The sequence below is a fragment of the Copadichromis virginalis genome, linkage group LG2 (genome assembly GCF_057382275.1).
Source record: "Copadichromis virginalis isolate Kocher_CV1m ecotype Utaka linkage group LG2, C_Virginalis_male_GT1.1, whole genome shotgun sequence".
Taxonomy (NCBI): Eukaryota; Metazoa; Chordata; class Actinopteri; order Cichliformes; family Cichlidae; genus Copadichromis; species Copadichromis virginalis.
In genome coordinates, this window is record NC_140619.1 from 38,309,466 (window position 1) to 38,324,642 (window position 15,177).

Here is a 15,177-nt window from a genome sequence, read left to right on the forward strand (position 1 = left end):
GTCTGTGGAGTCATGGATGCAATTTTCTAATGAAGTTGCAGAGCAGAGGTCCCTGTTGAACCAGCAGGTTTCCACCAAAGCTGTAAAGTCAGGAGTGCCCTCTAGCGGAGATAAAAAGCATTGCTGCATGACTTACCACATACAGCACAGTTTGCAGGACGGCATTGATTTGTCACTCTGCAGACCTACTGCAGTTTGATCAGTAGCAAAAACAACATAAGTAGTGTGGAACATGTGCACTTTATTTTATTATATTACAGTACTGCGGTCGTGTAAAGCATTGCAAGTAGCTACAGTCACACTAGAGTGGCATTAGGTATGATGTTATTATGACAAACTTTATTTGATAGAAATAACTTATAATACTCTTATTTACTGAATGTTTACTCTGTTATCCCTACAGTAAAATGTTATAATTTCAACATAAACAGACAACAAAAGCTTAAAAATATATTAAAACATTCTGACTATTTTAGCCTGTAAAATTCCAGGAGAGGGGGAGAGCACTGAAGAAACAGAGTATTTTATTGCAAATGCAAACTGTAAGTCTTTATCCTCTTCAGTCTTTTCTGACACAAACATAAATGCTGTTTTTTTGGTCATCATACAGCAATGTTAATGCAGAAACAGTCATTTTTTTAATATAATCCACTTTGCGAAGCAGCAGTTTATGTGTTGCTACAACCTTTATTCTTAAATACAATCTAAAAATATGGTGTTAGCTCAAGTTAACCTCTGTGGATGCATTTTTTCACGGGACTGATAAAACAGCCTTGTGTCAAAATTGAATTGGCTGTAAATCCTACATTTTTAAAGTGTTACTTAAGCTAACATCATATTTGACCAGAGCACATCAAAAACATTTCCAGAATTTTTTTCTGTATCCTATTTTCTTTTATTTTAAGCACATGTGAAAGCAGTGACTTTAAGATTAAATTTACAACAGCTGACTACATTAATGCATAAGCATGAGTAAAAGAATTTTTTGCTTCTGCTTTGATAAAAGCTTTTTTTCTGCTTTGTCTGCTTTCTGTTTGTACCAAATTGAGATAGTAACCAGCATGCATGTTGGGTAATATCGTGTCTACATCAACAGGGCAGTATCAGCAGTGAGAAGACCTGGATGTTTGTGAGATCGGATTTGGTGGAGATCTGCCTCCAGAACAGTTACGTACTCTCATCCATAAATAACAACTTTCAATAATGCAATATCCTAGAGGCCTGAAACACACCAATCACACACTAGCACTGTCCTCACTTGTGCCTAGCACGCACTTGGAGCAGCGTTGGCGTCTGCTCCATGATCCGCAGTAACAGATTATCAATGTAGTCCTCCAGGTCTCGAACCTGTGACTTGACCTTCTTCAGCTCGGCCTCGCATTTCTCCAGCTGCGCCTCCTGCTGCTCCGAGGCTGCTTGCTGCTTCTGCATGTCCATCTCCTGCTGCAGCAGCAAGGAGATCAGCTCCATGTTAGTCAGGTGCTGGTACTGGGCTGACCTGTCCACCATCACCTCCTGCAAGACAGGTCAAAGGAAAATAAGGTTTCATATGTGAAAAATACCTGTAAACAATCATATTTAGAGGAAATAACTATATTAATTCACATTCTTTCTGGGCGTGACAGCAAATGTGTTTACCTTAGCTTAGCATAAAGAGTGAAAGTCAGAGTCTGAACTCGATTCACTGTGTTTACGTTAACCTAAACATTTCCAGGCAGCGCTCTCTAAGCATCTCAGAAAGAAAGTCGAACTATTCTTTCTGTGCCAAATGTGATTGAAACGATTGATGATTGACAGATCCCTGCGTTAAAAAGTTAAAGTGGGGACATTTTCATTTGCAGGTGGTTAAAAAAAAAATGACATGAGTCACAGGAAACAGTGAGGTCATCACAACAGTCCTGCAGTGCAGTTATTAGCACCACGTGCACTGCTGGTGCCAATAAATGCTCATGGAAGCGTTAAACAGTCACAAACCTAATGGCTTTCTGTGATTTACTATGGCAGGTTAATGACTTAATTCTTCCACTGTTTGCACAAAGTCAGACTCGTGCAGTGTTTTGAAAATTGAAATGGTGAATTAGAAACTAATGTAACTGTTATGAGCCAAGTTCTGACCAACAACTGAACACACATGGGGCGACATTATCCAGTGTTATATTAAAAAAGAAAAACAATATTGCTGATTTGCTAGTTAAGTTTCACCGATGCGAGAAATGCTTGAGTACAACTGTGATTTTAAATCCTCTGCAGTTTGAAACATTTCATATTTACTTAAACAGGATGCAGAAATGTAAAAGAGAACAGCTCTCCTGCAGAAACAAATAATATGCTCGTGTAAGTAGTTACAGATATGAAATTAATTCCACACTTATGCTTATCTAGGTCAAAGAATTATGCCACACCTAGAAGGCGTAATGGGATCAGTATTTCTCTCCTAGTGTTGAAGGCGATTTCAGTTTAACAGGGGGGTGTTAGGAAGCAGCTGGTGCACTGTTCCTGTGTTGCCCTGATGTGTTATTCAAACGGTCTAGAGCAGCGGTCCCCAACCCCCGGGCCTCGGACCGGTACCGGTCCGTGAGTCGTTTGGTACCGGGCCGCGAGAGTTGAGGCTCAGGTGTGAAATTTATGGTTTTTAGGGGTTTTATCAATTTTTAGCATTATTTTTTATCGTTTTTATCTTTAATTCGGTTTCCCTGGGTCTTTTCCCGTGTGTTATGAATAATCTTTTTTTTGGTATCGGTACTGGTTTTATTTTGTTGTATTTATCCGCCACACCTTAAAGGCCGGTCCAGGAAAATATTGTCGGGCATTAACCGGTCCGTGGCGGAAAAAAGGTTGGAGACCGCTGCTCTAGAGTTCCTCATCCCAATATGACAGAGAATTTATTTAATTAATAATCATCACTGGACAAAGTAAGATTACAAAGTATTTTTCACAGTACCTGACTCTTCTCAGGTTCAGCTGTCACTTGATGAGTGCTGCGTCCAGGGTTAATAGTCGACTTGAGCTTCTCCAGAACTGAACGACCCTCCTTCTTCTCTGATTGGCTAGAGGTTATTGGCTTCACTGGGTGAGGCCTGAAAAACAAAGGGGTGAGCACTAGCATTTCCACACCGGTTCAGCATAACTGCTTCTAACTGTTTTCCAAGTCCAAGTCAAATGATAGCTTGGCATTTCCTAGAGAGGTTTAACACATCTGAGACCTCACTCTTTGAAGGAAAGATATGCAGCATGTGAACATTTAACATAAAGGTTGGAGCACAGCATGAAAAGCTGCAGCTGTCCAGATCGAGTTTCAGTGTAATTTCTTTGAGCTCCATTGAGTCCCGCTGAAAATTCTAACCTCACCCCCAAAACAGCTGGGACACAAAACAGACTTTTGATTTCTGAGTCTCATAAACGTTTAATGCTCAACACCAATGACGATTCTGGCTGCCTGCCTTACTTTTGTACATGACAAAAGTACAAAAATGTAATACTTTTGTGAATAAGGTTAGAAAAAATGCATATTTTACCACTTTTTTGGTGCTGTTTACATATGTGACTCTTTAGCAGAAAAACTGGCTAAATTTAGGCACAGCAAAGTGTGAGAAAGCAAAAAGAGAATAAAGAAATAAAGAAATACAATAGGCAACCACAAACTGAAACATGAGATGAATAACATAAATGTGCAGCAAAGCCAAGAGCACTACAGCAGTAATCATCCAATCGCTTTGGATGAGAAGGCAGAACTTATATATGCAAGTGCATTCAACGAGAAGCAAGCCGGACCAGCAGGAAACAAAACTATCACAGCAACCAAAGAGTTAAAAACAACAACACATCCCAGTTACATATGTGCAAATCATGGCTATTGACAGGTCTTCTAATTTAGTACAGCTTGTAAATAGCTACACAGGTGATGTCCTAGTGTGAGGATTCTCACCTGCTAGCTGTCTGTGTCTCCTCAGGCAAAAGTGAGTGCCGTGCAGCGACCAGGGGCTGGTCAGTGGTGAAGGTGGTAGAGTAGGAGGAGGTGTAGGGGGCCACGGCCAGCGTAGTGCTGGCTCCAGCACTTGGCCCCATGCTTGAGGGATGTATGGACGGACAGCAGACAGGTGTATCAGCTGACAGGGAGAGTGCAGACAAGATGGAGGGAGAAAAAGGGGGTTCGTGCAAAGATTGCCCAATCTTTGCCTCACAAGGGTTTCTCGAGTTTGGCGCTACTTTTGCGTGGAGGTCTTCAAAACTGATCTCAGAAGGTTTTCCTGTAACGCTGTTTTCTTTAAGACACGCTGCTGTTTTTCCTTTTAGAGATAGAGCCGATGTTGTGTTTGAGTCTCTGTGACACGTTTGCTCATTGTTGCTACATTCAAGCAAACCTGCCTGTTTATCGAAATCAAACGAGGAAGAAAGAATTGATTTAGAGGGCTGATATGATGACGGTCCTTCACTGGTTTCTGAAATGTTTTGCACAAGACATAAAAACTGTTCAAACTCTCTGTCTCCACTTTTGCTTTGGCTGTTCGGGCTGTCGCTGCTGCTCTGTCGGGACACTGCCTTTGGTCTAAAACGTGCACTAACTACCCCTGAAAATGACTCCGGCTGGTTAGGTTTACCCATCTCTGCTTGAATATTGCAATTTTCATCAAAGTCCTTCTGCGTCTGGTTAAAATCATCATAGTCATTTCTTCTTTCTTCTCTGCATTCAGCAGCTGGTGAAACACTGGTCTGATTTTGAGACATCAAAGCAGTCATTTCTCGGCTTGTTACCCTGGAGTGACCAAGCGGTGCTACATTGTTCAGTTCGTTTCGATAATCACGGCAATTGTCTTGGCTGACTGGAGCTACTTTGCACAGCTTATTGGAAGATATTTCAAATGACGAATTCATCTCGGGGATGTAAGTGTCCTTCAAAGTAAATATTTCCTCAGGTTTGGTTTCCAAATGGTACACGGCCACCTGTGAATTTTCAAGCGGTTGCTGTAAAGTCCCACTTTTATCGCCAACCTCCGAGTGCGAAGACCCATCAGAATCAATAAAACCAAAGTCTGTATTATTCACATTCATGTTCAGATCTCCTAAAGTTAGCGAGAAAGAGATGTTATTGTTGGTGCAGGGAGTTTCTGCTAGGTTCGTTTCCAGTATGTCTTCTCCTGGAGTGGGAGAAATACCTAGCGCCTTGGCATCTGCATGTGAGAGAGTAGTGGGCGACATTTTCAAAAGCTCTGCAACGGATATCTCACTATCAAGAAGCATTTTAGGCCCTGAGCTCTTAGACGTGATCTCAATTCCAGTAGTTTCCTCGGCGTTCAGCGATAAACGATGACTGTTTACTTTGCATTGTCCATAATTTCTTCTACACACACGTCCGTACAAGTCTTGCTCGAACAACATCCCCCCCCAGCAATCAGTCTCGTCTTCCAGAGGTTCATATTTGAACTTTTTGAGCTTGTCTTCTGGCGTGAGCCCCGGAGAAGTAACGTTTGTGTGCGACTGGGAGTTCAGGCTGAGGGACTCGCTGGTCTCGCTGCTCGTGTGCGGGTCAGGAGATATGTTGTTTCTTTTACATTCTCCTTCTCTTCCACGCTGTAGTGAGGCCACACCGGTCTGAGAGAGGAGGTAGGCTTCTTTATGGACAGCTAGCTCCTGACCTCTATGCAGCCAGCCATCAGAATAAATCTCATTCACTGATGTTCTTAAAAGTCTCCTTGGAGGCAAAGGTGGAGGCTCCTCATTACATGTTTGCAGTTCTTGTGCATAGTTACCGTTATTGGCCAGGGGATAACTACGTTTACGAGATGAACCCGGGCAGGTTGTCAGCTTTTTTTGGGGAGGACAAACTTTTGGGGAATTGAGCCTGCTAGAGGCAAAGGCATCAAATGAGTCCTCCCATTCTCCTGTACTCTCTGACCTGGAGCAAGGGGCGGAGTGATTAGGAGGATTTGGTGAGGCCACTTTGGGCGATAATGCAGGAAGTGATATCTGCCTAGCTACTGCCCTTGGGCGCTCCCGCTTTATGGAAGCCATATTTGTGGCGCTAACTTCATGAGGAGCAGTGGGTGTGTGGGGCTGGGCAGGTAGAGTGGTGTAATGAAAGGGGGATGAGCCAGCAGAGGAGCAAGGTTCAAAAGGAGGAGACTTCTGCAACTCTCCTGCTATGAGCTCCTCAAAAAAGGGATTGCGCTGCATACGTGGGAGGAAAGGATTGGAAGGGGAGATGGGGGTTGAGGAGGGAGAGGAAGAAGGGGTGAAGACATTGATGTGACTGCAGTCATCGGGTGAGACATGACCGGAGAGAGAGGCAGAGGGAGAGGAGCACTGAGGAGGAACAGGGGAACGAGGAGGGAGGGGAGGGGGTACATCTGAGCTGCGTTCTACCTTAGGAGAAACTTCCAGCCTGTGAAGGAAATAGGGCACAATAGTCCTCTTAGTTAATGATGTGCCAGGTAACCAACATTGTTGGTACAAAAACAGAAAAGATAACCAGAATACAAGCTGATATTCCTCAACAAAAGAGGGATATTCCCGCTTAACGTCAGTCTTTAAACTTCACGAGGTTCATGACAGACTTATGGAAAGAGTAACGTAAAATAAAACAAAGAAGCAAAGCACATCTGCAAAATAATCAAGCAACGAAAAGTAACTATCGCACTTAGCCATTCAAGCACCAACTGCACTGGCAGCTATTCTGTTGGGTGAGCTCGTGTCAACATGGAATGATATTCTTCACATCCTTTTTCAAAACCACTCACAGAAAGAAACACACTCTGGGTAGAAAAACTGGCAATGCAGGAGTGCTGTTTGTGGAAAATATAGCATGAGGTGATGGCACAGCATGGTTGTAAGATGGAAAAAATTATGATTTAAATCAATTCCATTTTCAAATGAGCAGGCAGAAGAGTGAAGGCTGAACCCAGGACACCCAACTGAGCACAGGCCTCTGTTGCGCCTGGATCATCAAAGTGTCTGAAGCGCAGACACGAGGTCGTAAATGAGCCCAACTCACCTTGGTTTGTTCTGGGATTCACTAGAGCCAAACCAGCCTCTGAGCCTCCCCTCTGATGTGGAACCAGCATGGCTGAGTTCTGACTTAGATGGGAGAGAATCACTCCTCCCTCCAGAAAAGAACGTCTTTCTTAGCTTCTTTCCTTTGTCAGCTGATTCAGCAGCTGACGAGACCGTCATTGCCTGCACAGGGCAACCCCCTATCTGAGCTTCTTGAATAGAAGTAGACGATGCCTGAGCATCCTTTTCTTCCTCTTTTTCCTCTTTCTTCAGTTTGTCAAAGGACCAGCGTCGGCCCTCTGCAAAGGAAGCTTTGTCCTCGCTTCTTTTGGTGAGATTCTGCAGCGAGCGAGAGAGCGGGGAGCATTTTTCCAGCAGAACCAGTTTGGACGAGAGCGCTCCAGAACCCTTTGGGGTCGATGGCTCAGAGTCATAGACATGGCTTCCATTTATACACAAGGATGACTGGGACTGAGTCATGGTCTGTCCCTTGAGTGACTCGACTGCAGGATTGGCTCGAGGGAAGGCCGTTGTGATCTTACTAGCTTCATCGCTGAAGGCGCGCTTGTGAGTGAGAACTTTTGTGGTATGCTGACTGGTGAGCACTGTTGAAAAGATGGGAAAAACAGGTTAATAAAACTAAATAAGGACTTCTTTCATACATCTTTGTTTTTATTTGAAGACAAACAAAGCTTTGTGTCTGTATAAGGCTATGTATCTGAATCTGTATTTTGAGGAGGATCCTTGGTTCTTTTTTTTTCTTTTTTGGTTTGAAGTGGTAATGTTTGAGTTTTTGCCACTAGGGGCAGCAAAGATCACACTATTTCTGAACATTTACAGTTTTTTCTGAATGCTTAAACCCTAACTGTGATTCCTGTAGCACAATCTCTAAAACTATTCAGACTTATAGCAAAACCACTCACTGAGTTTGCAAAACTAAAAGCACAAAAACTGCTTTGCACTCAGTTTGCAATTTTGTAACACACACTTTGCAAAACTGTAGGCACAATTCACTGCACAACACTCAATTACCAAATTTCCAACACACTCCTAGCAAAAGTATACACATGTATGGCTATCATTAACACTAATTTGCCAACTGTCTGGCACACTTTCACATGTGAAAACTTTTTTAGATAATTAGTTCACTTTGCAATCAGCCTAAGCACTATAATACAGGTAAGCTGTGTGTGCGGAGTACAATGGAGGGAGCAGAAAGAGTGAGAAGTAGAGGAGGCCGAGGAAGAGGACGTGGAGGTGAAGAAGTAGGATGAAGAGGACGACAAGGACAAGGAGGAGCAAGAGGAAGACGAGAAGGAGGGAGAGGAAGATGAGGAGGGGGAAGAGGAAGGGTAGGAAGAGTAAGAAATAGAATTGCTGATGACATCACAGCTACAATAGTGGACCATGTCATCAACCGTGGAATGACCCTGAGGGTAGCTGGCCAACGGGTCCAGCCTAACTCGAGCCGCTACACTGGAGCAAGCACCATAAGGACATCTTGAAATGAGAATCGGTGAGTACAGTCACTTCGCACAAAGATTTGTAGCACTGCCATATGCCAATGAGAAACACACCAATACCATTGATGTAAAAATACTGAAATTGTTACTTTACAGAATTGCTAGATGACCAGATGCTGGGGCAGAGGAAGCATGTTCACTGCAGACCAAGTAACCCATATAGTCATTATGGCGACTGCAAATAATCCTATACTTGGAAATAAACACTTGTGTTTGTTTTGATGTACTTGAAGTTTGGATCCCTCTATGCTTATGGATCTATGACAGAAGTATGAGCTCAAACTGACATAGCCTACCTTGTGCACAGAGAAAGCAAAAGCCAGATGTGTTTTGTATTCATACCATCAGTGTGCAGTTGGTGCATTGTGTGCTTAGTAGATGATGGCTTGTGTGTACTGTTTGATACGGAAACACCATTTTTACGAAGGTGTGGAGAGTTAATCTAGCTGTGTTTGCTTTTGCAAGAGAACTACAATGTTTTGATGATTGGGTGACAGGTTTTCTTATTTGTGTGAAGAGTTTTGCAAAATTAGCCAATAGTTACAAAAAATGTGCTTAAGCAATCAGAAAAAACTGTAAGCAGAATGGTAAATGCCTTCTTACTTCCTGATACAGCTGAGGCCTAAAAGTAATTGGACAGTTGATTGACAAGCAGTTACATGACCGATTGAGGCCTGTTCTCTTGTTATTTTATCATAAATTGAGCAGATAAGAAATCCGGAGTTAATTCCAAGTGTTGAACGTGCATTTGGTATAATTTCAACTGGAACTCTCATCATGAATTCGATTGAGATATTGATAAATGCGAAGGAAATGATCATTTGGTTGAAAAACTTAAATAAACCTATCAGAGAGAGTGAAAAGAAAACCCAAGGACAGAGAAAAATATGGAGAGGACTCGTGATCTGAAGCATACCATCACCTGTTAAACAGGCATGTATTTTGGCCACTGGGACTGTGTCACTGTTGTTTATTGATGATGTGACTGCTGATAGAAGAGCAGGAGCCCAAGAGTTTCTCAAGGCAAAGAAACTGAATATTTCTTGAATACAGTTTGATAAACAAATGCAGAGCTGAATGCAGACAGACCCACAAACCAGCAGTGATTAAAGGCAGCTCCAGTAAAGGCCCAGCAGAGCCTTTCAAGGGAGGAAACGCAGCACTTAGTGACATCAGTTGGTATTGGACTTAAGGGGGTCACTATTTGCACTATTTCCACTTATTAAAAATAACTGTTATATTTAAAATTCAGTCAGGTTTTCAATTAATTTTAAGGTTGCATTTTAATGACAGCTAGATTGTTTTTCACAATCCAGACTGAAAAATACAAAAAATGTATCAAATACTTATTTGTATTTAATCATATGCTGATATCGGGCATTGCTCATATCTAGACGATGGTACATACATACAGTAGTTGGAGTTGCCTTTGAAGCCAGTCAACAAATATCTTAAGTTTTGCGTTTGCACCATTATTCAGGGAAACTTTGGGCTGTGTAGCTTCTAAGTAGCGATGGCATAGAGATAACTGTCTGTTCCCTTTTTTGTGCTTTTTTATCAAAGAAACAGCCGCGTTTATGAGGAGAGATAAAGATTACTAAGATGCATGATGAGATATGGAGGTCATTCAAAACAAAACTATTTTCAGATCCTGATGTCTCCTATGTCCTGATCAGTACAGCCGCTGCACACAAATCTAAAGAAAATCCGTGTTTGCTAAATATGCTGTATATTTCATATAAATGTGATTTTTTTCATCTGACTTTTATTCAATAAAAATAAAATGTTTGTGATGTTAGAGTAGGTGGAATTTGTGTAGCATGGCTGCTAGAAAACAGAAAAAAAGGTTTGGTTTTTTCTTTAACTCTGCGTTATGCACTTGAACTATTTCAAAGCCTACCTTTTTTTGCTAAATCTGTCTCCCCATAGTGAGAGTCAACCCTCACTTTGCTAGTGTAGATGGGGGAACTGGGAGGGTCTGACAGCAGATCCAGACTGGGTGGAGGGCCAAGGTTATCACTGGCCATGGAAGACAAACTACTCTCTGAAGCCAGAGACGAACACGACCTGGTGTCCGACGACTTCCGCAGCTTGCCTTTGAAGAAATCCTTCATCTTGCTCCTCTTCTCCTCTGCTACCTCCACATCACGCGATTCCACCACCCCTACGCTCTGTTCTCCAAACGGCTGCCCCAGGGATCCCGAAAGGGCGGCGTAACGGCCCGGCACGATGGCCGATGAAGACTCCACGTCCCCCCTCTTCCTCCCTGTGACACGATCCTTGAGCTTTCCAAACGCAGAGCGAGGTTTGTCCTTCATGGTGAGGTCGAACATGCTGGCTGTCATGTTGTTGCGGGTGAACTGGACTGTTATCTGGAGCTGGCCACGTTCCTTCTCCTTTCTTCCTGCCTTCGAGTTGAGCTTGAACCACCTGCAGAAGTAAAAGAAACAGAAATACAATACAGCACGTGAGCAGGATACTGTTACCATATCTGGTTAAAGGTGAAATCAGAACTTTAGCAACAACAACAAAAAAACAAAACAAAAACAACCATTTCCTTTTGGCAAGCCCTTCGAAATATTACATAACCTGAAAATACTGGTTCAGGGATTGTGTCAAACTGCCTGGGAAAAACTGTTTTGTAAGCCTCAGACAGCAGATCACCACTCAAATTCCTCCAGATCTACCCACCTACACCTGGTATGCACGTATGGACAAAAAGACATGGACAACATGAGAGGTCAACTAATAAAATCCTTCCTCTGTTCATGCCTCCTAAAGTCTTGAGACTTGACCAGAGAAGATGTTACAGAGCCAAAACTAACAGCAGGAATCCAGCAGGAGTTTCACAGAGCGTAGAGAGAGAGAGGCGAGAGGGCGGAGAAGCCACAATTAAAGCCAGATGTGCTGTATTGCTTTACTCCATTCTGCTCTTCAGTGTTAATAGTGGAAGAGTATCACACCAATGTCATGCATCCAGTTATGCCACCTGTGCCACAGCCGAGCTCTCGAATGACGGAATATAAAGATGAAGGTGGGTAACACCTAAAGATAAGAACCTTCTTCTGCTCACATGGTTAAATTTAAAGTAAAACCAGAGCCCTTTGGATTGGGAGGAGAATCTAGCCTGTAACATTTTGTTGGTGTCTTTTCTTCAACTGTATTACTGAAAAACAAAAAGTAAAGATAAACAGCTTTTGTTTTAAAAAAGGAAGCCAGAGTTAATAATCTGCAAAAAGCATTAAAATAAAATAATACTGGAGCTTTTGTGACAACTTGACAGCCAACAACTGGATGCAGAAGTCCTGCAGAGATTCTCCAGCTTGGCCAGGAAAGACAGTGGGTTTGATTATAACAAATGCGCTTAGTGCGATACACTTCATTTAGAGCAACTGTAGTCTTGTTTGGCCAATATTTTGGCCTTTTACTTCAACTGGTTCTTATCTTATCCTGAATATAAGCATTAATGGGTTTCTTTAATGGGAACCTATTTACAGGTCATGTTTTTATTCTCCTACAAGTTGGAGAAAATGTCTCCTTTGAAATGATGTGGGATAAAGATGGAGGTCTTCTGGCTACAATGGATCTCAGTGAAAACTGCATCTCATCTCATATTTCTGCGGTGCATTGTGGGAACTGCTGCTGGAGTATCTCTGTATCGGGACAGGGGGCCAAAGAGCCAGCGTGTAACGAGTTTTAAAGGCTTGGCAGCTTTCTAACCTCTTCGTCATCCTGCAAAAACAGCACATTTGATTCCACTGCTAAAGTCTCCCGTGGAAGGAGCTGCTGCCTTTTGGGCTGTAATGTTGCACATGACTGATAATCACTGCTGCGTGAGATGGGAACTATTCCCAAGATCTTTCATGAACTACATGCTTTTAATGAAGACCTGAAAGTTGCACATCATTCTCCTGGAAAACATATTTAACATAATCTTGTCATAGTCTGACAAAAAAAGAAAAAGACACATCACTTCTTTGTGGCACTAAACTGAAAACAACAACACGTTTGGCAGGCAAGTTGCACTAATAAAAAGCCAACCTACTCATCTCTTGGACACACTCCATCATGAAATATCTTATCAAGAGGTATAATGGTTTGACCGAGAAACACATCCAGCCCGATAAGCACTCGGTGCATGACCGTGAGGACCAGGTCCCCGCTCCCCGGGGGGTAGGCGCTCCGGCCGCCATCCTCTAGGATCCCGGGAAGCAGCTCGAAGCAGCACTCCTCGTTCCACACGGGCACCTCCGCCTTCTCCACGAGGCCGGTGGTGTACTTCTCCTTCCCCACCTGGATGATGGTGTAGAGGTAGCGGCTGCCATGCTTGCCCTTGGTTCGCAGTCCCTTTGCGCGGAGGACCGTGACATTCACATGAGTGGGCACCCATCTCTGATCATCGTCCAGATCTATCAGTGACATCATCTTGCACCGCTACAAAGGGGCCCTGCGTGTGCGACAGCAGTCGTTAATTTACTTAGTGGCGTGTTTTATCAGTCGATTAGGAGATCATCCCCCTTCACGCTGTGCTGGAGTTTCCGCGCTGCGCAAAAAACCTCTGCAGAAAATGTCCAAAGTCGGCCAAGCCTCCGAGGGTTTATCCGAGGTCACTTTTCAGACAGCAGACTCGGCTTCTCCTCAACTTCCAGCTTCGCATACTACCATGACTCAATAAATGCAAATCCCGTTAGGTGAGCTGCGTGCTCAAATCATCCATGCTCGGCTCACGTCGCATCAGTTAGTTTACAGTCCACAGATCTGCCCAGCGTTTACGGCCCGCCCTCCTCCACGGGCCCGCAGACAACCAGAGAGATGCCGCAGAATTAAAGAGGAACACCCAACAAAGCTTCATCAGATCCACCGACGCGCAGAAGCTCTGCTCAGAGCCGACGTCAGTGCGTTTGAGCCAGAAAGACCAGCTTCAGCAGCTTCGCTTAATATGCGGGAAATGGATTTACTGAAGTTTCTGGGCGGAACCTTCTGTCAAAGCCAAATATTCTGCAGCTCATCCTGTTTTTCTGTCTTTTAGTGTGTTCGCCTGTTGTTTCCAACCAGACTTCAGGTCTAATTTGAGTGCAAGCTGAATGTAAAACCAGTTATATGGGCCTCCAGGTCACAAATTACTCGGGTTTTGTAAATGGCAAATGAAAACTGATCCGTATAATTTTAACTATTTATACTCCTAAAAGTGATCAAACATTTTTTAATGTATGAAAATATATTGCTAGCTGCTTTTCCTGTGAGAGCTCTACTTCCTAATATCAAAAATAAAAAACAACAACAATAATAAAAAAAAATGATATTAGTTGGGATAAAAAATCCTTTCCCGAGGACATTATCCTGGAGCTGCAGCGCCATCTAGTGGACTTCAGAGACAGGTCAGTCATACATGCAGTTTACACAACTCAGACGCTGTAGACTTTCTAATTTTATGCGCTGTTTACCACAAACGGATTCCTTGATATCTCGGTTACATTATTTAATTGTTGTAAAAATGCTCTCATATTTATGCAGCTGAAGTTTACCTGGCTTACTGTGCCTAGAAAAAAAGTTAATATAATATTACGTTAGGTGATCATGTCCCTTAAGCTACAATAAACCATTGAATCACAAATGACTGATTTAAATATTAACATATAGGCTGTTTAACAATAGCCAAATGTTCGTGACTGTCCAAGGAGGTTTTTTTGCTTCCTTGCTGAGTAAGTCTGAAGTTTATGAACTTCAACGTCCCCCACCTTAGGAAAGGATATTTTAATTTGACAGCAAAGAAATTTAAAACAAAACATGAATGTTATGATATATCTGGTGTAATAAGATGATATGAAGTCACCTGGCAAACACCTAAACGGACTAAAAGGACATTTCTGCCATACAGTCAATGACAGCTGACGTGGTTCCCTAGATTCTCACCTGACACTTTGGAAAAATGACCTGCCCACCCTGCCTTATTTCCCTACCTAGATTATTAATTAATCACACATTGGTTTTGCTGTGCACAAGCACACAACACATCCTGTCATCCTCTCTTTTTCTTCAGATTAGCTATGATGATGTTTTTAAGCTTACCACTCTATTGTGCACACGTACTGTTTGTTTTTTGTATTTTTTTAAGCGACTCCCTTTCAGCCAAATCATTTTCATGAAGTCCCTGCAGTTTTGTATTTCTGTAGTATCTCCCACAGGATTTTGTGGCTTGTTTAAACATTTCCATTTTACAAGACTTCTATTTCATCCCTCGTCTGATGACACATATATTACAGCTAATTACACTGCCGATTCATAAAATTAAGATATAAAATATGATGTAGTGTTATAGCTTAAGGAGCGGGACAGTAACAGGTGTTTCTATTATTCATTCAGTCTTTTTTTTAAACAAGTAAAAAGCAGCCTGCCTAAGAAATTTTACAGTCTCCGACCCACATATGAAAAATACTAATGTCAAACATTTATAATGCTTTCAACATTTTTTAGGATAATTTATGTATTTAAATTATGTACCAGCTGGTTTATTATTAGTTATGTGGTAAACATTAACATTTGTTAACAATAGCTGTATTTGTCAATGATAGATCTCTGATTGGCAGAACATAAGAAGTTAATACTGAAGATGAATGCGCTTAGTCTCCTTCTTTGTTGCTTTGGTACAGTGAAATGACCTGTGATT

The 15,177-nt window shown here is 42.4% G+C and overlaps 1 protein-coding gene across 1 annotated transcript; it reads right to left on the reverse strand.

The window, feature by feature from the left end:
• Positions 1–237: 237 nt before the first annotated feature.
• On the reverse strand, positions 238–13,597 carry rab11fip5b (RAB11 family interacting protein 5b (class I)). Its single transcript, XM_085433891.1, has 6 exons — positions 12,556–13,597; positions 10,411–10,940; positions 6,989–7,592; positions 3,926–6,379; positions 2,942–3,077; positions 238–1,515 (listed from the first exon to the last, which is right to left on the reverse strand). The coding sequence occupies exons 1-6, from the start codon at positions 12,933–12,935 to the stop codon at positions 1,255–1,257; spliced, it is 4,365 nt and encodes a 1,454-aa protein (XP_085290017.1). The 5' UTR covers positions 12,936–13,597; the 3' UTR covers positions 238–1,254.
• Between the last annotated feature and the right edge of the window lie 1,580 nt (positions 13,598–15,177).

Coding starts and splice junctions, on each gene's coding strand:
- rab11fip5b (XM_085433891.1), bottom strand. CDS start 12,935: ATGATGTCACTGATAGATCTGGACGATGATCAGAGATGGGTGCCCACT. Junction 10,941..12,555: donor GGAGTGTGTCCAAGAGATGA/GTAGGTTGGCTT, acceptor TTACTTCTGCAG/GTGGTTCAAGCTCAACTCGA. Junction 6,380..6,988: donor GAATCCCAGAACAAACCAAG/GTGAGTTGGGCT, acceptor TTTCCTTCACAG/GCTGGAAGTTTCTCCTAAGG.